Source organism: Pristis pectinata, chromosome 12, assembly GCF_009764475.1.
Source record: "Pristis pectinata isolate sPriPec2 chromosome 12, sPriPec2.1.pri, whole genome shotgun sequence".
NCBI lineage: Eukaryota > Metazoa > Chordata > Chondrichthyes > Rhinopristiformes > Pristidae > Pristis > Pristis pectinata.
The window spans coordinates 28,683,573-28,699,265 of record NC_067416.1 but is presented as its reverse complement, the minus strand read 5'-3'; the positions used below and the strand labels follow the sequence as shown (position 1 = coordinate 28,699,265).

General features: G+C 41.4%; 1 protein-coding gene across 2 annotated transcripts in view; it reads right to left on the bottom strand.

The window, feature by feature from the left end:
• LOC127576866 (adhesion G protein-coupled receptor A3) overlaps positions 1-15,693 on the bottom strand; it is a 438,420-nt gene that overhangs the window by 175,170 nt on the left and 247,557 nt on the right. For both annotated transcript variants that reach the window (XM_052027670.1, XM_052027671.1), the window contains one exon: positions 1,974-2,123. In XM_052027670.1, coding sequence (XP_051883630.1) covers positions 1,974-2,123 — 150 coding nt within the window. The remainder of the gene's footprint in view (positions 1-1,973; positions 2,124-15,693) is intronic.

Genomic DNA, 15,693 nt, shown 5'->3' with positions numbered 1-15,693 from the left:
TGGTGGGATGGAAAGTGAGGCCAAGGAGAAACTCTATCCTTATTTTGGGCAGGATTATAAGTGCAGAAAATGGAATTGGCATTATTGATTATGAAGCAAGAGAATCCATAATTGAGGAAAAAGAATACAGATTGGTGTGGAATATGGCATCATCAGTACATTTGGGAACAGTGAAACAGGGAAAATGGAATGGGGTCTCTTCAGAATGCTGGGTGGAAGGAAGTGTAGTCAAGATATCTGTGGGAGTCTGTGGGCTTGTTCTGGATACTGACTGCCAGCTTATCCTCTGAAATGGAGATGGAGAAGTTGAGAAACAGATGTGACAAGTTAGAGGGACTTCGTGAAGGTAAGAGGAGGGTGGAAATTGGCAGTAAAAATGATGAAATATTCAAATTCAATGTGTGAATAGGAAACAGTATCAATTTTAATGAGTATTTTTCATCAGTTTTTACTGTGGAGATGATCATGGATGTTAAGGAATTAAGGCAAATGAATTGTGATGTCTTGGACCACATACGAATTACCATGGAGGTGGTATGGGCAGCCTTAAGGTGCATTAAGGTGGATAAATCCCCAGGGCCTGACCAAGTACATTCTTGGAGCTTGTGGAAAGTTAGGGAAGAAATTGTGGAGGCCCTTGCAGAGACATTTGTTTCATCATTAGCCACAGGTGAAGTTCCGGAAGACTGGAGGGTGGCTAATGTTGTACCATTTTTTTTTAAAAGAAGGGCAGCAAAGACAAGCCAGGGAACAACAGGACAATGAGCCTGACGTCAGTGGTGGGGAAGTTACTGGCGGGGATTCTGAGGGACAGGATCATATGGATAGACAAAGCCTGACATTTGGATAAGTACACGGATAGGAAAGATTTAGAAGGATATGGGCCAAACATGGGCAAATGGGTAGGCACCTTGGTTGGCATGGATGAGTTGGGCTGAAGGGCCTGTTTGCGTGCTGTTTTTCTCTATGACTCTAACTTATCAGAAAAAGAAGTGAAGGAGGAGACTCAACTAAGACTGAAACAAAGAATGTTTCATGTGTTCCACAAAGAGATAGATATAGTTTGGAACTATATGGTTTCTCATTTTATTTTGGAGGAAGTGAGTGGATTTTTCAGTGTAGACAATTTCACCATTGTCCTGATGCAGGGTTTCAACCTGAAACCTCAACAATTCCTTCCTGTTCTCCCCACCCCCCAACCAGATGCTGCTCGACCCACTGACATTTTCCAGAAGATTGTTTGTTTCACCCATGTGAAAGATGTTGTTGGAGGAGGACTGGCTAGGTCTCTGTTCAGAGGAGAAACAAAGGGCCTCAATGATGGAGTGTGTTGGGAAGCAGTGGGGGGGGGGGGGGGGGGGGGGGTGGGAGAGATGGAAGGAGGCAAGTGTGGAGGGATTGGACATCCGCAATGAAAATGAACCAGTTGGGGTTGGGAAACTGGAAACTGTAAAAGCAGCAGAGAGTGCCATAAGTGTTATAGATGTAGAGGGAAGAACCTGGACAGGGAGAGGAAGAGTGAAGTTGAGATAGGAAGAAATGCATTCTGAAGGAAAGAACAATCCAAAACATTGTGTTTACTGGGATAGTGTGACCAGAAAAGGCTGAAACAATAGGTGCGTGCTTGATCTCACTAAACACTAGTTCAAGTTTGGGGAGGCTAAATTGTCTGCTATGTTACCAGGAATAAGAAGTCATAGATTTTTCGGAAGAACAGAGGCCATAGGTCTATGTGATTCAGATCTTCAGGATGATAATAACAACATGAAATAGGCAATTTGCTCTATCAGTGAAACAGTTAGCAAAATTTTAAAATTTAAGATCACATCAGAAAACAATAGAATCTGTAATGGTTTTCCAGAAATCACTGTTGAATCACAATCCATCAATAACTTTAAAAAGGGAATGGAGAAATGAGAAAATGAAGGTGCATGAAGTGACATTACATGAAATTCATCAACCAAATACATTACATCTTTGACTCGATCCACGAAGACGATAAGTTTCTGAATTATTCGAGCCACAAAAATAACATCCATCATGTCCACAAAGCTTGCTGCTTCTCCTGTGTAGGCCATCAGTTGGTGGGCACAAGCAAGAGCATTGGTGGCATTCACTGGGATCTGAAATCACACATTGTCTTTTTTTACTCAAAAGTACAGAAATGGCAATCCACTCATGTTCATGAATTTAACAATCATTTAAATTTACAGAGTCAGCTTCAACTTAATTGTGAATCCTCTTAAATTACCACAGGGACACAAGCAGGAAATTAAATTTGACCACTTTTTAAAGGGACATATTAAATAAAAAGCCACTGTGCACACATGTACATATTATTGGGAGGAGGGGGGAGGAGTAATTCCCACTCCGGCCCATGCACCTGACTGCGTGACATAATTATTCAATCATCTATACTGCAGTTGCAGTCATATTTTTAATGCCACGTGTTCAAGTACAAAGATGCTTACCGATTTACTATTTTGATTTGTCTTCCTTTGAGCAACAAAAATGTATTAAATTTTGAACTGAGATGACCACCATGACAAAGGAAAAAAGATCTATCAGGTGAAATTAACAATAGTATTGACAAGGTTCCCTGTGCACGGTGAAGTGAACATGCATGATAATTGGAATGCAAACTCCGTCAGGTTCACTGTTATGTGGCTTAGCAACAGAAATTCAAACCATTATCAGACTGTAAAGCATATGAGTGTTTTAATTATTTCACCTCATAGCTATTTTCCTTTGCCTTAATGCAATGACTGTGTCTTTGCATTAATTCACTGACGATTAGATGCTTATCTTCAGTTATTGAATACTATGCAATATGTGTAACATTGTGGCAGAAAATGATTGTTTTTGTTTTGTAATTTGATTACATTTTACTTAAGGCTATGCACTTGATTACATTTAGCATTGTTGCAAGTGGATTTCATCTAATCGGACTTAGAACATATTTCAATTTGACTGACAGCACATTGCAATTGTTTCCTTAAAAATATGCAGCACTGAAGCTTTAGTACATTGCGTACACATTTTACACTGGTTAACTGGAAGAGTACTTGATAACATTACTATTAGATAATGATGCATAGTGCCCTTAAATAGAACTTGGGTTTGGGTCAAATTAAATATCCATAATTACATACAAAAGTGTTTTTAAAGTCAATTCAATCATGTTTTATGGCAGCCTTCATGTATTCCAGCAGAGGCACAACTCTTCTTAGCCTTCCTTTTGAGTTGTAATCAAAGTGAGTCCATTAGGCATCTCACCTTACAGGATGGAGTAGTTACCTTCATCCTGGGTGTGTAGTCTAGCTGCCTATGGTGCCCTCCACTTGTATGTTTCTTTAGCAACAAACAAAATGCTGGAGGAACTCAATGGGTCAGGCAGCATTTGTGGAGTGAAATGCAAAGTCGACAGTTCAGGTCGAGATGCTTCATATGGACCGAAAGTTAGAGGGGAGATGGCCAGCATGGCTATCATCCTGGCTATCTCCCCTCTATCGTTCAGTTTAGATAAAGAGACTCGACCCGAAACATTGACTGTCCATTTCCCTCCACAGAATCTGCCTGACCCACTGCGTTTTTTTTAACAAAATAAACTTTATTCATAATAAAAGACAAACTATATACAATTACAAAAACAGTGCAAACCTTTACATTCTTGTACAAATCATTCATTAGTCTTACCTTTTTATATAGAAAAAGGGCACCGATGCCACACGTGTGGCTCCCTGGAAGCTACCCAGTCCCGTGTTTACAATATTTAGGGGCTTTCTCCCTGTCCCTGCCCCTCCCTCTCCAGTGGCAGAAGAACCCTAAACTGTAGTCCTTCTCCACTGAGCCTTTGCGTTGGCTGCGCCCAGCTTCAGTGCATCCCTCAGCACGTACTCCTGCAGCCTGGAATGTGCCAGCCGGCAGCATCCTACGTTCCTCCAGTAATTTGTTTGTTGCTCCAGATTCCAGCTTGTGTCTCCAGCTTACATGCTTCTTGTCTGGATTGTGAAGAACCACTTTAAGCTAAGGGAGGATGGAAACTGGTTTCCTGGTGAGTGGAAAGGCAGCATGGCAAGCATTACCTGGTGAGCCAGATGCCAAACCATCAGGATTTCTGAATAGTCAGATTGTAGATTATTAAAGTTTTATTGGAATTCAAACATTCATCTGCACTTCTTTTCTTCCCCCAACGGATGGGTGTAAAGCAGAGGAGCTGGACTATAGTGGTGCAGCAAGTAATTCTGTTGACTCACAGCTCTAGCAGCCTGGGCTTAATATTGACCTCTGGTGTTGTGTGGAGTTTGCATATTCTTCCCGTGACCATATGGGTTTACTTTGGTTTCCTCTCACATCCCAAAGAAGTGCAGGTTGGCAGGTTAATTCTCCACTATAAATTGCCCCTCGTGTGGGTGAGCAGCAGAATCAGGGGCCAAGTGCTGGGAATGTGGAAAGAATGGAAGTTTTGGGGCAGCACAGTGGTATAGCTAGTACAGCTGCTGTCTCACAGCTCCAGCTACCTGGGTTCAATACCGACCTCCGGTACTCTCTGTGGCCTGTGTACTTCCTCCGTGACTGCGTGGGCTTCCTCTGTGTTTTCCGGTTTCCTTCCACATCCCAAAGATATGTGGGATGGTAGGCTGATTGGTCACACAAGAAAGACTGCAGATGCTGGAAGTCTGGGGCAACACACGAAAAATGCTGGAGGAACTCAGCAGGTCAGGCAGCACCTATGATGGGAAATGAACAGTCGACGTTTCAGGCCGAGACCCTTCATCAGGACTTGTCACTTAATTAGCCTCTGTTAATTGCTCCTAGTCTGTATGTGAATGATAGAACCTGGGGTTAGTTCATGGGAATGAATGGAAAACATAATAGGATTAGTGTAAATGGGTGGCTTGATAATTAGTGATGACTTAGTGGGCTGAAGGGTCTGTTTTCGTGCTGTATGATTTAATGACTATAACCATGATCGCAACTCCTTTACATGTATCCCTTCTACATTCGTGCTCTTAACTTCATGGGTTAAACTGATGAAGAGGGGTGTCGGGGAAATAAGTTCTGAAGTTCAGGTGAAATAGCTACATTTGGCACCATACAGTCATGTATTTCAAGAGAAGCCATGAAGACACAGATGCAACTATTTTTTTAGGACCGGAGCTGAATATAGGATGAATTTTTAATTGTTGGTTGTGATCTTTGATGCAGACAGTGAGCACACTTTTCTCTCCAACCCTGCCGAACACAGTTTGGAAGCAAAACAGAGTGATTCTTCAACTAAGCAAACTGAGTCATTCCTGCTATCTGGAACATCTGTGACAGAACAGAAAGATTCTAATCTATTATAATAACAAAGCCAGGCAGTCAAACTCTATGAATAAAAGCAACTGTGTGCATTATCTTCCTGGTGGCATTTAAAATAAATGTAGTTCAATAACAGTAACAAAGAGCCAGTTAGATAAGACTATCAGGTGCCTCATTTATACAACAGTGTTCTGAGTAAATAGCACAATTCCGCCAATCAATACGTAATAAATGATGTGAAGTCATTATTAATGATATTATCCATTCAGCTGACATGAAAGCATCTAATACTACAGACATATGGAGAGCTATTGTCATAATTCAGGCTCTGTATGCTGAATCAATTTCATTAGAATGCTACCACTATGCTACTTTGAATGCAATTAGCAAGGCAGCTACACACAGAATTACTGTTTTTCTCTCTACATGCACTAAAGAAATCAGGACTTGTACTTGCATTGTACATTTTATTAATTTTACAATGTGCTTCAGATCTTCTAACTAACTGAACTACGATTGATAGGAAAATAATTACACAAAATTCCATCTGCAGCAATCACCTCAGTGGGCTTATGAATGGGACAATGTTAGTGGATGGAGCAGGTAACAATCTGGAGATTAAATAGTAGATTTCACATCGAACCTCCCTTAACTAGCATCACTGTACTGTTCGAGAGATTATAAATTTTACCAAAACCAGAATATTTCTCTAACAGCTTCTCAAGTGAGCAACAAATTCTTCTCTTTTCAGTGAGTTATGTTGGCTAAGACATCTGGTAAAAATGATATTCTTTCAACTGTGCTTTTTGATTCTACATAATTGTGGGAAGAGGAAAAGGTGGGCCATGAAGAAACGTTCCAAATTGGGTTTAGGTTAGCTTCATAGAGTAAGATGTGATTTAGCAGAAGTGGATTGGAAACCAATCCCTTAAGTTAAATCAGCATCAAAGGAATGGGATGCAATCAAGGAGTAGACAATGAGGGTTTATTGAAATGAATTTCCAAAAAGAAAAAAATTGTACAACCTCTAGATGCTGAGGAACATACATGGAAAAAGATACAGTGGGGCAAAAAAAAAGAAACAGATACTGTTTCAACACTACAGGAAGTTTAGAAGAATATTAAAGTACAAGGGCAGAATCATAAAAGAAGTTATGAAGACAGAGGGTGTATGAAAAAATTAATGACAGGTATAATCCAAGAAAACTCAGATATTTTATAAATACATTAAAGGAAAGAGATTTATAAAGAACAGTGCCTAATAGAATAAAAAACTATAACCCAAGTATGGAGGTAAAGGTGTAATGGTTCCAAATATTTTGTGTCTATCTTCACGTAAGAAGTGGGTAATAGAGGCACTGACATTCAAGAGGAACCAGGATATGACAGAGACAGAGAGAGAGAGAGCACATATTAAAGGAGTCCTGCATCTTTAAAAATGTTTAAATCACCATGTTCAGATTAAAGGAATCCCAGGCGCTTAAAAGAAGCAAGGGAGATAATTATGGAAGCTTGGCATTATTTTCCAATGTTCTTCAGCTCCACACTTGTTGGAGGACTGAAAAGGTTCCTAATGTGATAGCATTGTTCACAAAGGGAGAAAGGGATAGACAAAATAATTATATGCCTGTCAGCTCAACATTGATGGTAGGTGTAAAGCATGTAATATCAGTCGGTGCCACTTTAGGAATTGTAGCATGTGATCAACTACTCCATATGTTGCCATGATGTTACAGTTTAGACACAGCCACAGGTTTCCGTCACTGTAGAGAAAGCCATTGTAAGGAATGCTGCCACACAGTGCAAGCGATTTTATAAATAAAGTACCTTTGTTTGTTAGTTTAAATTATTAACTAATTCACCAGTATTTGACAGTAAATGAAAGAAGATACTTGCTGAGAGAAGTGGTAGTTGATGAAATTTTGAAATTTAGGCGTGACTCCTGAATCAGAACGCCAGATATCAGACGCGAGGAAGTACATGGACGCACAGCCAGGGACAGTGAACTGTATGATTCAACTGAGGTAGTGGAAATAAAGCTATTTGAGCCAGTGGATCTCGGGGCAAATAACCTATCTAAAGAATGGTGACTAGGCAAGCAACAGTTTATATTTCATATGGGGCTCTGTATGGCTGATAAACCAGACCAGATGAAAAGGAAAGATTTTATTATATCTCATTGATCACAGGGGAAATTGTACCATACCACAAAACCCTCAAATGAGACCCTGGAGAATGTATTAAATACGTACATTGTAAGCACATTGCACCTCATTCAGAAATGAATCAGTTAACTATTACTGTTTTTTTCTCCCCACAGGCAACCAGGAGAAGGGAGAAGTCCTTTGATACCTTCTAAAATGAGCTAAGGTTGTTAGCAGATTGTTTCAATTTCACAGACATGGAAAAACTCATTCATCAGAGATCAGATTATTTGAGGATTCCTGGAACCCATCTGGAGGGGATGGATCCTATGTGAGACGAAATTAACTCCAGGAAAGCGCATAGTCATGCTAAGGTGCAAAGCTATCCATTGTTATTGGATGGCCAACAGCAGGAAGTACTTGCAGTGAAGCTCAAGACAAAAAGCAGAATGGGAAAAAGTATTACCAAGGTCACTTAGATGTTGCAGTTGAAAAAAACAACATGATGCTGGAGGAACTCAACAGGCCAGGCAGCATCTGTGCAGAAAAGCAGGTGGTCAACGTTTCGGGTCAGGACCCTTCTTCAGAACTGAAGATAGGAAAAGGGGAAGCCCAATATATAGGAGAGAAAAACAAAGGTTGACAAAAGAGGGGAGGCAGGTTGGGCACAAGGTGGTGATAGGTAGCGGTACGTAAGATATAGTGATTGGTAGGTGCAGGGGAGTAGGGGAGAGCAGATCTACCAGGGGATGGGTCAAAGGTAAGGAGGCAGGGGGCATGGGGGGGAGGGGAGGAGACGAAAAGGAGGGAGAAAAAATGATGAGGAGAAAAAAGAGAGAGATGCTAGGAAAGGGAAGAAGAGGCAAGGTGGTTGGGGGAGGGGGTGGTGAAGTTAGGTTTACTTAAGGTGGGAGAATTCCATGTTCATCCCTTTAGGCTGCAAGGTTCCAAGACAGAAAATGAGGTGTTGGCCCTCCAGTTTGTGTTTGGATTTCTCCCGGCAGTGGAGGAAGCCAAGGACTGACACATCTATGATTGCATGGGAGGGGGAGTTGAAGTGATTGGCAACGGGGAGATGCAGATCGCAGTTGCAGATGGAGCACAGGTGTTCTACGAAACGGTTTTGGATGGAGCGTAGACGTTCTATGAAATGGTTACCCTGTTGCCAGTCACTTCACCCTCCCCTCCCATTCAATCATAGATATGTCAGTCCTCGGCCTCCTCCGTTGCTGGGAGAAATCCAAACACAAACTGGAGGACCAATACCTCATTTTCTGTCTTGGGATCTTACTGCCTAAGGGGATGAACATCATGAACATCGAATTCTCCCACTTTAAGTAAACCAAATCTCCCCCCCTCCCCCCATCTCTTTTCTTTTCTTCCCTTTCCTAGCCTCTTTTTTCTCCTCACCATTTTCTTCCTCCCTCCTTTTCATCTCCCTCCCCTCCCCCCATACCTTTGACCCATCCCCCGGTGGATCTACTCTCCCCTACTCCCCTGCATCTGCCTGTAACTATCTCTTACCTTCATCTACCTATCACCACTTTGTGCCCACTCACCTCCCCCCTTTTGTCCACCTATCACTGCTCTGTTTTCCCCTCCTATATATTGGGCTTCCCCTTTTCCTATCTTTAGTCAAGAAGGGTCCTGACCCAAGACGTTGACCGTCTGCTTTTCTCCACAGATGCTGCCTGACCTGTTGGGTTCCTCCAGCATCGTGTTCTTTTTTCATTTAGATTCCAGCATCTGCAGTCATTTGTTTCTCTAGATGTTGCAATTGTTGTGGAGTACAATACAAGTGGTTGTTAAAGAACTGTCATGTGTATGGTAAAAAGTGCACGTTGTGAAATGGAAAATCATTGTTACAATAAAGAAGTCGTGGAAAGTCCACGGAGTGGATGAGATAAGGCATTCAGGGACAAAGACAGCGTCGGATTCAGAGTACCACATGAGCACAATGTACCCGATTCCAAACAAATTCAATACTGTGGAAGGAACATCCTCCTAAGATACTGGTGTAAGGGAAAGCAGTGCCATTTCAGGAGCAAACCATCAACCTCAAGGCGATGCAGTTAAACCAAAGTCATGTGTTGCTGATGGATGTTAAGACTACATTGAAGTCTGCTGAGAAATGGTCTCTGATGGTGGGAAGGCCAAAGAATCTAGCAGCTATAACGTTGATTTATTATAGCAGACCAAAAGGATCTGGCTCCCATCTTTGGAAGTATGGTACAGCAGATGGAACTGAGAAAAGGAACACCATCGCAGGAAAATGAAGACTGCATCATGGTAAGCAATCAGTTCAACTGCACAACTTGGAGATAAATATGCAAATGTTGTTCATAGAACAGTAAAACCATAAGTGCAGACAGGTGCAGGAAGACAAATGGAGGCAGCAAAAGGAAGACAGGCCGCTACCACCACAGAAGGGGACGCAGTGAAACCTCTGTGAGGCTGACCCCAAATGAGGCAGAAGAAAGTGATGGTGACTTAACACTCCCATATACCAGATCATAAAGCTCGTGACAAGTGAAGTTGTCCCATGTGGGATGAAAAGGCAAGGTCACTGAAGAGGCTTACTTAATGGAAGCAGAGAAAGAGATACCAGAGGGTTGAGAACGCCGAGGACCATCCCTTTGCCTCCACAGATGCTGAGCTCCTCCAGCAGTTTATTTTTTACTCCATGGCCTTGGCTTCTCCACTGCCACAGTGAGGGCAAATGTGAAATAAAAGAACAACACCTCATATTCCACTTTGGTATCCTACAACCCAATGGCATGGGCGCTGACTTTTCTAATTTCAGGTAGCCAACTCCCTCTGTGTTTGTTTCCCAATCCCACCAGCCAACCTAGGTTTTTTCTCACTTTGATCACCTTTTCCATCCATCCGCTCCTTGTTCCCTGGATATCACCCTCCCCCACCTGTCTCCATCTGCCCATCATCCCTCCCTTATCTGGTTCCACCTATTACCTTATTACCCTCCATACTGTGTCTCTGCCGTAACGCACCTGTCTATTTTTTTTTGTCTTTTCTGATGTTCCAATCTATCACCTACCAGCTTTTGTAACAAAACTGCCCCCCCTTCCCCCCCACCTGGCTCCATCAACCTCCCATCTGGTTCCACCTCTGACCTGCTAGTCTCTGTCTCACCCCTACCTCTCACTTCTATATACTGGCTACCTTCCCTCTACACACTCAGTCTTGATGCAGGGTCTAGACCCAAAACATTGATCATCCCTTTGTCTCCACAGATGCTGCTCGACCTTCTGAGTTCTTCCAGCAGCTAATTTTTTGCTCCAGATTCCAGCATCTGCAGTCTCTTGTGTCTTCACTGGACAAGCTGCAGACAATGCATGTGGATTGACAAAGAAATATTCAGACAAACTTTGTGAATGGCACTATCAGGATTAAGAGTTTGTTATCTGGTAGTTCAGGTATAGTTACTGCCATGAAAAGAGAATTTAAAGAGCTTATTTTTAAAACAGAAAAATATATACTTTTCATAACTAAACAAATGCTACAATTGCATATAAATTATTGCAAGATGCAACTGGAAGTAGCGGATACTGTTAAAAAAAAATTGACTTGTGTCCAGCTTGATTTCTTACACTCACGCATAACATCAAAATCAGTTAGTGACTGACAAGACACAGTAATTACAGTGTAAAAGCACTAAATGTAAACTGATAAAGGATGAGTGGCTCAAGTCATTGGTTCAGTTCAATGCAAAGTAATAAAATCTGAGTGAGAGAGAGATAACTTTTCTCTCTGATGAGAAACACGATGACGCTGGAGGAACTCAGCAGGCCAAGCAGCATTTGTGGAGAAAAGCAGGTGATCAACGTTTCGGGTCAGGATCCTTCTTCAGGACTGAAGATAGGAGAAGGGGAAGCCCAATATATAGAAGGGAAAAGCAGAGCAGTGATAGGTGGACAAAAGAGGGGAGGCAAGGTGGTGATAGGTAGATGCAGGTAAGAGATAGTGATAGGCAGGTTCGGGGGAGGAGGGGAGAGCAGATCCACTGGGGGATGGGTAAAAGGTGAGAATAGAGGAAAAAAAAGCTAGGAAAGGGAAGATTAAGACAAAGAAGATTACTTCTGATTGACCCCACCGAGGACTACCAGAACATTATCTCCCGCACCATCACTGACCTCATCACCTCAGGCGATCTTCTCCCCAACCCCCCCCCCCCCCCCCCCCCCCCCCAAGCTACCAACATGATAGTCCCGCAACCTAGGACTGCTAAGCTTCTATCTCCTCCCCAAAATCCACAAGGACTATCCCGGCAGACCTATTGTCTCTGTATGCTCTTGCCCCATGGAGCTCATATCCTCCTACCTGGACACTATCCTGTTTCCCCAGTCCAATCCCTTCCCACCTACGTCTGTGACACATTATATGCTCTTCAACTCTTCCATAGCTTTAAGTTCTCCGGCACGCACACCTCATCTTCACCATAGACGTTCAGTCCCTATATACTGTACCTCCATCGTGATGGCCTCACCGCTCTCCATTCCTTTCTTGACCAGAGGCAGAACCAGTCCTCTTCCACTAACACTCTCCTCTACTTGTCCTCACCCTTAACAACTTTATTTTCGATTCCTCTCATTTTCAATAGACCAAGGGCGTAGCTATGGGCACTCGTATGGGCCCCAGCTATGGCTGCCTCTACATTGGCTACATTGAACAGTGTCTGTTGCAACCCTACTCTGGCCCCATTCCTCAACTCTTTCTCTGTTATATCGACGACTGCATTGGTGCTACCTCTTGTACCCGTGCAGAACTCGACAATTTCATAAAGTTCACCATCCCCAGGTAGATCTGCTCTCCCCTCCTCCCCTGAACCTGCCTATCACTACCTCTTACCTGCATCTACCTATCACCACCCTGGGCCCCCCCACCTCCCATCTTTTGTCCACCTATCACTGCTTTGCTTTTCCCTCCTATCTATTGGGCTTCCCCGTTTTTTATCTTCATTCCGGAAGAAGGGTCCTGACCCGAAATGTTGACCGCCTGCTTTTCTCCACGGATGCTGCCTGACCTGCTGAGTTCCTCCAACATCATCGTGTTTTTCATCTCGATTCCAGCGTCTGCAGACCTTTGTTTCTCTGTTTATCTCTCTGAATCTTCATTCTTCAGGGACTCAATCCATGCTTGTGGGATATTCTTAGCAATGCCCATGGAGGAGCAACTGGATTTGCACCATTGTAACAGGTATGGTACCATTAATAGACAAGGTAAGGCCCAATCAGACCTCTGTCCCATTTCCCTTTATCTCATTTCACTTGAAAAAGAAGCAACATTGATCCAAAAGACAGTTAACATATTGACTTGCACATTGACCAGAGAAATTACCTTTTCCTTTTTGGACATTACTATCCAGAAGTTCAATCCTGGCTGAATGATCTATTACAGCATTTGTTCTGGAGTTCCCTGACAATCACAGTCTTACATCTGTGATCTGTCTACTCTAACCCAGCACTGTATCACCAGTGAAGGTTGACGACTGTTGGCTATAAAGGACATGGGTTTGGATTCACTTGATCAATGCCTCTATCAGGAGAGCTGCAGATTCTACAATTCACAGAAGCAGAGGAACATCCCTTCCATGGCTCAGGCTGTGCTGCACTCAGAGAATGGTTTGTGTATGAGTAATTCCCCAGCTGCTTCAACAGCTATTTTAACAGCTGCTCAATAATATTCTCCCATGAATCAGACTTCCCCTTTATTGATTAAGATTGAGTGGTTATTTTGATGGAAAATTAACTCACTTTCCATTTCAATCAAGCTGTTCTATTTATAGAACTGGCAATGCAGCACACAAATGTGACCCATGCAGATTTTCCACACAGTGGGTGATTTTGCAACCATTTCCTGCATCACTGCATTAGGATTTACTAATCTCACCCACTCTCATCGCATCACTTCCAAATAATTTTGTCCTCCCCTTTCTTTAAAATGTGCCTTGCAATCTGCTTTACCATTTTAAAAGATTGTCACCCAACCCGTAACCCTTGCAAACAGGTGGCTCTGTGCAGGGTGCTGGTAACATGCAAGTGATAGGCTGCTAAGTTTTGTTATTTTGCTCCAATACTCTGCTCTCAATGATATGAGGCTGCTTGCAACTTGAAAGCTCTGACTTCAAAAGTTTTACAGGCTGAGTGAGATGCCTGCTGCTGTATTTAAAGCTGCCCCTATATATCACTTACAAGAAAATCTGTAGGAGCAAAAACCTATGCACCTTCTTCCCTACAAGTCAAAATACCAGAAATGAAATTGTCATTTGCTACTGTATGTGCTTTTCACAATTCTTTCCAAACTGACAACTCTCTTCTGGGACAGTCAGTGTCCGGTATTTTCTAGTGAGGATCCACATTCTTTTTAACAAAGTGAATCCGCCAATCTGTGTAATCATAAAAATAGAATTCAAATTGAGGTTTAGCTAATTCACCTGAATACAAAATATTTATCAGAAATGAGAAGTTCACTCAGTAATTTCAGCATATTCCAGTTTTCCCTAACACTACTTGCTCTGCTTAAGAAGTGTAGTATTGTAGCCCAAGCATGATGAATTTCAATACCATATTGATATGGATTGCAGAAAATTAACTACAGTAGAATTACACAATTTATTATTTTTATTTGAGTCAGTTAAAATTTACAGGCAGATTCAACTAGTTTGAATTTATATTTTTTAATTAAAGTTATAGAGACTTTATAGGAATTTTGACCAACTTACAATTTAAAGATCTCAGAGAGGAGTGGCTCTTGTGCAATGAGAACAATTTTCCTTGTAAGCAGAGAAACATATTACCTCCTCTTTACAACTGCTTGTCATAGTATACCAATTGGTTCCACAATGAGTTTAAATGGTTCACTTCGAATTGTTAAATGATCATGTGCAAAAGAAATCATGAAAAAGTTGTCACAGAATTACAAAATGGAGGGGTATCACTTAATGCTGTATTATGGCTATTTATCAAAAGATGAACAGTAAGATTGGTAGTATTGCAAACTTTCATATAAAAGGACTACATTGTTCAACTTTTCTTTCTTTCAAATACCCATTGGATTAAAGGTCAGAATCATCACAAAAGTATAGCCTTCATTCATTCTTAGTTATTGGGAAGTAGATTCCCTTTCCTCGAGAAGGAATTGCTTCTTACTTGTCACGTTAAGAATTATTTCTCAATCTCAGATAAAACATGATATGATTCAGCAGCTGTGTCGAAAGATACAGAAAAATCTCCTCCATACACATCCTTGCACTCTTCATACAGATAATTTAGCATACAAGTGATGAATTTGCTGAATTAGATTTTAGCAAGTTTACGAGGCAAGATTTGCACATTCAATCTAATAATAAAATTGGAGAATTGGCTTGGAGTTTGTCAGAACCCACACTTAAATTAGTTTAAAACGATCAACAACACAAAAGATACAGCAAAGTCCTTTTTGTTTAATAGTGGTAAAATGATTAATGAAAATGTACTGAAACTTACTTTACATAAAATTTTTCATGACAAGAGTACTTCCATACCCAAACTAAATTGGAATAATTTGACAACTATTTGGCTTGCTCTGAAGAAATTAAGAGATCTTTCAAAATGATGCAGAATATCCAAATTATACCTTATAATATTCAACATGAAATATCAGCATGTGTTCATAGGATTATTTGAAGCCAAATCAATCTTTCAAAGGTAAATGGCATAACGTTTTGAATAATGCTTGCTAAGAACATTTGAATGTTTGGATTTTTAAGTTGATTTATTCTAGAAGTAGTCCATTTTCCAGTATTTTGCACCTACTCATAGATTTTCCATTACACGTTGCAGTACAGTACTCCATGCTTTGTCAAACTTTTACTCTAATCTCACAAGAGCATTCTATACTGGATTAGTGTGAATTTTCCAATTTCTTGTACAAATCACTCATACAATTGTTGCCTAACCTAATGGAAAACTTGCATGGTTTTCTTTTACACACAGATTCCATTTCAGCAATAACAAAATTTCAAGCAAGTTATATATGGCGAGCTGCAAACTCTTCCACATAAGAGTCTGGATGAAAAGTGTGAAATTAACTCACGTTACTCAGAACCTTTGCGATACAGAAGGGGGTATTTAACCCATTGTGTTCATGCCACTCAGGCTCAGCAAGTCACAACTCATAAAATACACATTCAAGTACTTTTTAAATATGTTGAGGGTTTCTGTCTCTTCCACCTGTTCAGTGAGTCCAG